The sequence below is a fragment of the Erpetoichthys calabaricus genome, chromosome 10 (assembly GCF_900747795.2).
Source record: "Erpetoichthys calabaricus chromosome 10, fErpCal1.3, whole genome shotgun sequence".
Classification (NCBI taxonomy): domain Eukaryota; kingdom Metazoa; phylum Chordata; class Cladistia; order Polypteriformes; family Polypteridae; genus Erpetoichthys; species Erpetoichthys calabaricus.
Genome location: NC_041403.2, coordinates 96,732,385 through 96,740,383, shown reverse-complemented (window position 1 = coordinate 96,740,383; position 7,999 = coordinate 96,732,385). Strand labels below are relative to the sequence as shown.

The 7,999-nt window shown below is 36.4% G+C and overlaps 1 protein-coding gene across 2 annotated transcripts; it reads right to left on the bottom strand.

Annotated features, from left to right (window-relative positions):
- Positions 1-4,698: 4,698 nt before the first annotated feature.
- npbwr2b (neuropeptides B/W receptor 2b) lies at positions 4,699-7,303 on the bottom strand. Of its 2 annotated transcripts, XM_051932497.1 has the most exons (3): positions 7,199-7,303; positions 6,977-7,011; positions 4,699-6,178 (listed from the first exon to the last, which is right to left on the bottom strand). In XM_051932497.1, the coding sequence occupies exon 3, from the start codon at positions 6,079-6,081 to the stop codon at positions 5,080-5,082; it is 1,002 nt and encodes a 333-aa protein (XP_051788457.1). In that variant the 5' UTR covers positions 6,082-6,178; positions 6,977-7,011; positions 7,199-7,303; the 3' UTR covers positions 4,699-5,079. The 2 variants fall into 2 exon arrangements, with proteins under 2 accessions (XP_051788457.1, XP_051788456.1); XM_051932496.1 differs by lacking the exon at positions 6,977-7,011 and having other exon boundaries at positions 4,699-6,175.
- Positions 7,304-7,999: the final 696 nt, after the last annotated feature.

The following is a 7,999-nucleotide window of genomic DNA, read 5'->3' as shown; positions in this document are numbered from 1 at the left end:
TGGCGCACTTCCATGCCCATGAATAGCGGCCTTCCTGATTCTAAGTTAACTTCCTCATTACCTCACATGGCAGAAAGCAAGGGGAAGATTTGGAAAATACCAGATATGCCCACTAGATGGAGCTAAACTGCAAATCTTAATAAATGAACAGGTTTCATTAACAAGTTGCAACAAAACAGTTTCAATATATAAATACTGTATTAGAAAAGACCCACTGTCATCAGTTTCAAGTGCAGACAAATCTTTATTGGGGAAAAATGAGGACCAGACATGGTATCCCTTTTCCTTCTTTTCAGGTTAATTTTGGGAATCTGCTGTCGTATGGTAAAATATTTAAATTCATAACATTTATCATTTTATTAAATATACTGTATTAAAATCTCAACATTGTAAGTGCTTCCCTGAATGTCAATAGTAAAATGTGTGCTTATACATTTTTGTATATTTTATTAAAACAGTAACTATACTGTTATTTGTATATTGCTGTATATTATATGAGGAACAATTTGTAACAATGTGTGACATTTTGGACCCATTTACTTTTGATTACTAACATAGAAATGAAATTCAGTCAGTCTTTAGTAACCTAATTAAAAAGATGGGTCCCAGCATGAAAATATGAGGTTTATTGTTTAAATCAAACAATAAACATAATCAACCACCATACTCTTTTCAGGTTGCTCTCAAAACTCTCTCCTCTCTCAACATGCTCTTTGCTATGGTTTCTCTACTGGGCAAGGAAATTTTATTTCAAAACAAAATACCTCATTTAGTTTTAGTGCAGTAACCAAAGCTTTTAGACAAAATGAACCCATTTTAGGAATCCATTACTTATGAATCCCAGACCAACAGAATAGTTTGGGGTTTTTGGGTGAGAGTTTTAATTTCTGAAATGTTATAGATATTGATATATTGATATATATGTATAATGACAGCAAATGCATCCATGGGTAAGCAGCTTTTATTTTGTCATTATTTATTAAAAAAAAAAAACATCAATATGCTGAAGGTTTATGTGAAAAAGTAACTACGCCCTTACTGGTCAAATGAAATTATATTTACAACTTGTTTCACAGGGATAGAAGCTGACAATGTTCTTCTCCATGATTTTAGTGTTCAGCTCTACATTTTTAATTTTAATCAGTTAGTTCTCAGTACATAATGATTTTCACTTAGTACTGTTTACTGTTAACTTAATTCCCTTAGTATCCTTTAAAAATAAAAAGATTTGTCAAACATGAACAGCATTGAGCGTGCCTATAAGAAATCCTATTTATAATTCTCATGATTTTTATGTCCCAATAAGCAAAGACATGTACAGTTGTGTTACAGAGTATATTACACACTTTGTCTAACCATCCAAAATTTTTACACTATTTTTAATATTTTATGGGGAGTAGATAAAAGAAGACATTCCTTTACTTCCACTAACTCATTTGTTGTACAGGTACCTTTTGTGTTGGAATTATGTTGGAATTATGTGACAACTATTTTTATTCAGGTTCCATTTAATGCAAATCACGATCTTTGAAAAACTAAGGCCAATAGACTGAAGGCATTAAAAATAATTACAAACTTGCATAATTTATTTTTTTTTGTATTATTAATTCTCTCTGAATATGCACAATATACTACAGTATACAAATTTTCTTTTAATAATTTGAAAGTATGTAAATAGAAACTTTACTGTAATAATTCACAGTGCTTTAAGTGTGCAGCATTGCACAATGATGTTATCCAGCTCTAATAAGATGACATAAAAAGATGCACCATACTGTATGCAGCAAAAGTTCAGCTTGTAAAATCTTTGGACAGTATAGTTGAAGGATATCATACTTATATAAATGAACAATTTATAAAACCAAGAATTATACATAAAGCATATATGAAGGGATTTATAGACTGCGTGTAATTCAGAGGGAGAACAGGCAAAACTACTGATTTAAATGGCCTTTAACAGGGTATGGAAGTGATTGGTTAAGCACAACAGTATGAATATATGGACACATTGTGGTCAGCAGCACAGGGGACTGTACTTTCTCTGGTCCTGTTCAGCCTATATACATCGGACTTCCAATACAACTCGGAGTCCTGCCACGTGCAAAAGTTCGCTGATGACACTGCTATCGTGGGCTGCATCAGGAATGGGCAGGAGGAGTATATGAACCTTATCAAGGACTTTGTTAAATGGTGCAACTCAAACCACCTACACCTGAACACCAGCAAAACCAAAGAGCTGGTGGTGGATTTTAGGAGTCCCAGGCCCCTCACGGACCCTGTGATTATCAGAAGTGACTGTGTGCAGAGGGTACAGACCTATAAATACCTATGAGTGCAGCTGGATGATAAACTGGACTAGACTGCCAATACTGATGCTCTGTGCAAGAGAGGACAGAGCCAACTATACTTCCTTAGAAGGCTGGCATCCTTCAACATCTGCAGTAAGATGCTACAGATGTTCTATCAGACAGTTGTGCCGAGCGCCCTCTTCTACGCGGTGGTGTGCTTGGGAGGCAACATTAAGAAGAGGAACACCTCACGCCTGGACAAGCTGGTGAGGAAGGCAGGCTCTATTGTAGGCACGGAGCTGGACAGTTTGACATCTGTGGTGGAGCGATGGGTGCTGAGCAGGCTCCTATCAATTATGGAGAATCCACTGCATCCATTGAACAGTATCATCTCCAGACAGAGAAGTAGCTTCAGCAACAGACTGCTGTCACTGTCCTGTTCCACTGACAGACTGAGAAGATCGTTCCTCCCCTACACTATGCAACTCTTCAATTCCACCTGGGGGTGGGGGGGGGGGGGTGGGTTGGAACGTTAACATTATACAATGTTATTGATTGTTATACCTGCCTCATACTTTCCACCTTGCACTTTTTAACTTGTACTGTGTTTTTATCACTCTTTAATTAATATTGTTTTTATCAGTATGCTGCTGCTGGAATATGTGAATTTCCCCTTGGGGATTAATAAAGTATCTATCTATCTCTGTCTAGCTGTCTATTAAGGATGCACCAGTACACATTGAACAACCAGCAAAAAGCAGTTTTACAATCAGAAAGTTGATGAATTGGTGTTGGGAGATTTGTGCAGAGTTAAAAATTGGGCTGCAACCAGTCCAGTAACAACTAAGAGCAAAAGTGATGCTGAAGGAGTCAAATTAGAATGCTTAAGTCAACATAACTCGTCACAGATGAGGTATGGCTGCCAAAGAAAAGAATAAGTTCCATTCTTCTTGGTAGAAAATCAGAAATGTGCTTATAGTACCCAAAAAACTTGACACTGAATGATCCTGAAAATAGTAACTGATCAGATAAATCACAATTTCTGATGATTTATATTGATGGCATAAGCAGAACACAGCAAAAATCTCATATCCCTTGAGGCAAATTCTCAATACATAGTACCATACCTGTTTCAGGTGGGATTTCTCAGCAGGATAATGTTATTTGGCCAAAGACTACAAACGACCAAGACAGAATTCAGAAATGATGTCTCCAGTCACAAGGTTTCAATCAAACTTCAGTTTCTGTGGGATAAACTGGACCAAGCTATTTGGAGCCATTTGGATAAAATTTGGAACATCTATGGGATACACTGGAGCCGACACAGCATCACTTGCATGCTTCTGAAACTTTTTTTGGATCCAACAAATTGAGAGGATTTTTGTAGAAAATGCCAACTCACTCTCACATACAGTGCCTGTAGCTGCCCCTTATAAAAAGGTCCCATTTGCAAAGTGCTATTCTGTATATCATATTGAAAAAAGAACTGCTTCTTGATGTGTAATCTTCAATATAAAGAGTAACTTCCTGCAAATTATAAATAACTCAAAATAAAACTGCTTTTGGGCACGTTTATTATTTAACTTATATGACAAAACAGGTAATTTACATGAAGTTTTTGGTAAACGGCATTTATGATAAATATAATAAATATATTCATTGTCATTATTTTCCATGCAGAAAATGTAGTAGTAGTAAATGTTAGCACAGCACATTTTAAATATTCTTTTAATTGTTTTATGCCATATGTTGCTGGAAAACAAAAATAAAGAGGCATAAAAACAACTATCATTCAAAAGTGAATCCAGCAATTATTTTAATTCTACTGTCAATATTTGCATTTTCACATACTCAAAGAAACATTTGAAAAGCAGAAAAATATAGAATTACCAAAGCTTTCTTATATACAGTTACTTTTTATATTTAATATGGCGTAATTATAGTACATTCAGACTTACATTGATTCAAAAATATGAACCATTTTAAGTACATTTGCCTTTTTATGCAGCACATAAGTTCAACACAAGATATTTAAAAGCCTTTTTTTTAATGACAATATATTTTGAGACTCTGGAAATCACAGAATGTTTTAAGTGACATTCACATAATGTAAAAGATAAATTGATACTGTATAGCTGAAAGGTTTGAAATATATGCTGCAATATATGCTGATGGAAAAAGGATACAGTTTTTGCCATCTGGTATGAATATCTGCACAGAAGACAGCATCTATTTGGATGTCTACAAAATAAGAATCTGTGCCATACTCTTAGCATGTTATCAATAAAATCATGAAATATTCTACGTCCATACCAGCAGGGCACACAAGATGGCGATAAACCCTAAAATATTAAGAATTTGAAGTTTGATTTTTTTTTTCCTTGACAATTGTAAGGTTTTAGGAATACATCAAATATTAGCCGTGATGCATTGTTTAAATAATATGAAAAATATTATTGGTTCATATAACTAATAATATGCATTACACTTAAGAACTGAAATTATTAAAGTGTCTTTAGAAGTATAATTCAATAATTTAAAAACAATCCTACGGTATGATTATTTTAAGGTAATGAGCTGTAATCCAACTTTAAAAGGCAAAACGAACATTAGCATGTGATCCACAAATGATAGCGATTTTGTTTTACTAATTAAATCAATATCTGAAATAACCCGTGTCTCCGTGTATTTCCAGTTAGCCATCCCCATATCCGCCCGTCCCAGACACTGGTATTTTCAGATGCAGGAGCCTCACATGGCACATTATGCCAGGCGCTATAACGTGCCCTGTTTAAGCAGGTCTACATTCCAACATTTTCTTAAAAGCTTTCCTGAAGCTGTCGTCTAGAAACGCGTACAAGAAAGGATTCAAACAAGAGTTCGCATAGCTGAGGCTGGTGATGAAGTAAGAAATTCCGATCACCAAGGGGGTCGTTTGCAGATCAGTGGTCAGTGCTACTATCGTGCTGAGATGGAAAGGCGTCCAGCAAAACAGACACACAGCCAGGACAATGAAAACCATTACTGTGACTTTTTTCTTGGCTTTGTCCAGCACCTTCGCGTTGGAGTTTAAACGCATGTTTCGTAGTTTGTAAAGCATCATCGTGTATAAGATGCAGATAGTAGACACTGGAATTGCAAACCCCAGAATGAGAGTGTAAATCCGGCCGGCTTTAACCCAAAACGTTTCGGAGCCAGGGAAACTGAGCACGCAGCTCTTGTGATCTGGCTCCTCCGGAACAGTGTAGACCCCGGCGAACACTGTGAAGGGCAGTACGATGAGGATAACCAGAACCCAGACGCACAGACTTACTATCTTGGCAGCTCTGTAAGTGCGATGGGGGGTTCTTTTGGACCGCACAGTGGCGAGCACTACAAGGTACCGGTCGATGCTCATCACCGTCAGGAAGTAAATGCTCGAGAAGATGTTGTAGTGATCGATGGAAAGGATAATTTTGCAGAGTACTTCACCAAAAGGCCAGTATTGTAAGAGGTGTTCGGCTATGTTGATAGGTAAAACAAGGGTGAACAGGTCGTCAGCTATGGCCAGGTTTAAAATAAACATGTTAGTAACCGTCTTCATTTTGGGTGCCTTAAGGATGACGTAGATGACAGCGGTGTTGCCAGTCAACCCTACGGCACAAATCACAGAATAGATGACGGGCAGCAAGACATAAAAGTTAGGGTAGAAACATTGTCCAGGAATGGAGCAGTTAAAATCCGTCCAGTTGCGCTCACAAAGCGGAGAGCACGACCCGTTCGGGGGGCTGATACTTGAATTCTCCATAGCCATGGGCTGTAAAAAGATGCTCCTCTCTTCTCACTCGGCACGGAGTGTAACGGATTCCATCGCGTCGTACTTTAAAAAGCCACTTGCTGCCGTATTCCTACTAAAACAACGAGAACACAGTTACTTTTTAAAGAAGTTAAAACAAAACAAAAGTTTAAGCTCATAAAACTATGCTAGTTTAACAGGCATTTTTTCATTATCACCTCAATTAGCCTACATTGATTGTAAATAAACAAATACTGTACACACATACAGAAGGACCGCGTTCAATAAGACATCCTACCTCGGACTTGTTAAAGGAGATTATTTGCTCGTCTGAATAAAAGCGTTCAACGCATAAACAAACCCTGACTCATTTTGTACTCCTACTACTTTAAATAAAGGTAAAATTACATTTTTGCATTGACTTTGAACAAAAAGACTTACATACGATTCTTGTAATTTACCGAACTTAAAGTCTGACGATTAGAATAAAAAGTAATTCCATGTCTATATAGCACATTTGAAAATGAAAATGTGCAGTGCTGTTTAGAAATTAATCAACCGCGATTAAACATGTTAACGATAATGTGATGGGGCAATCCCGAATGACAGGCAGATACCGCATACAGAATAATGGACGGGCAGAAATGAAAGTATCCGTAAGGCAGACAGATATTTGTGTTTAAAATTTTACCGAAGGTAACACCTTTATGAAAATGCAAAATGTTTCAGAACATGTATAGATGAATGGACATATAATTAGCGAATAAAGAAACATAGCGGTCTCTGCGATAAGTGGGTTGGAAAATGGATGGATGGATTTAAGCAATCATGCTCAATGGATTTAAGCATACGGGCGCTATAAAAATCAATGACCTCTGTGTCCAGCAAAGGTTTTAAAAAGATGAATAATTACCTTCTTTCCAATTGCAGTTTACTCAAAGCCATTTACTCCTGCAATGGAAATAGATTTTATCACATTTAGATTAATACAAAATAAAAAAAGCAATATTCAACATAGTTTTTATGCATTTCGGATGAGACAATTAATAATCATTTAACACTCCAACATAATTATTATGCATTAATAAAGAGAGGAAAAATAGTTTATCAAGGATGTAGTAAGCAGGCATCTTACCGCTACGGAGTGAAAGAATGCGCCTTGCTGTTTCCAGTTTCTTTATCTCACGCACACTGCAAGACGTCTGTTTTCCAAGTGGAGAAAGGTGGGTGTTTAGTCAAGTGACGTCACCGGGGAAGGCTGTCCGGCGCTTTAAGCCCTTCTGTACTGATGTGTTTTGCAGTTAGTGACCATATAACTTTATCCGCTTTAATCTATAACATCCACCATAGCCCCAAGTTTTCTCTAAAGCACACTGTACATACACACACATTCATCCAGCCAACATCGTGTGTACTCATGTACTTACAATGCAACAGTAAGAGAAATAAACGTGCGTCTTCACTTGTGCATGCATCTGCCATTAAAACGAATTAATATTATGACATTAATCTTAACATCTAATATTTTAGAAATATTGTACGATACATTTATTTATACTATAAATTAATCATCCATTTTTGAATTGTCTGAAGCCCTGTCTGGTATCAGGACTCTTGCGGGAGCTTAAGGCACGAAAAAAAAATACAACGCCATAAATTCAAATTTATTGAATGTGTAGATACTAATTTTAAGATATACGTGTCCGTAATGAAATGTATTTACAAAATATTGGTTTCTAAAAGGGTTAGTGTTTTATTTAATAAAGTATAACAATAAAGCACTGGTTGACTTTTAAAACAAAGTTCTGTTTTTTGGCACCCTGTATGACACATTCTGGTAAATTGTGCCCAACAACACATACATGCAAAGCGAATGGTATTGTACCTTGTGAAAAGAGGAACAACTGTCATTTGTTTATATGCTGTTCCTACTAAA

Coding starts and splice junctions, on each gene's coding strand:
- npbwr2b (XM_051932497.1), bottom strand. CDS start 6,081: ATGGCTATGGAGAATTCAAGTATCAGCCCCCCGAACGGGTCGTGCTCT.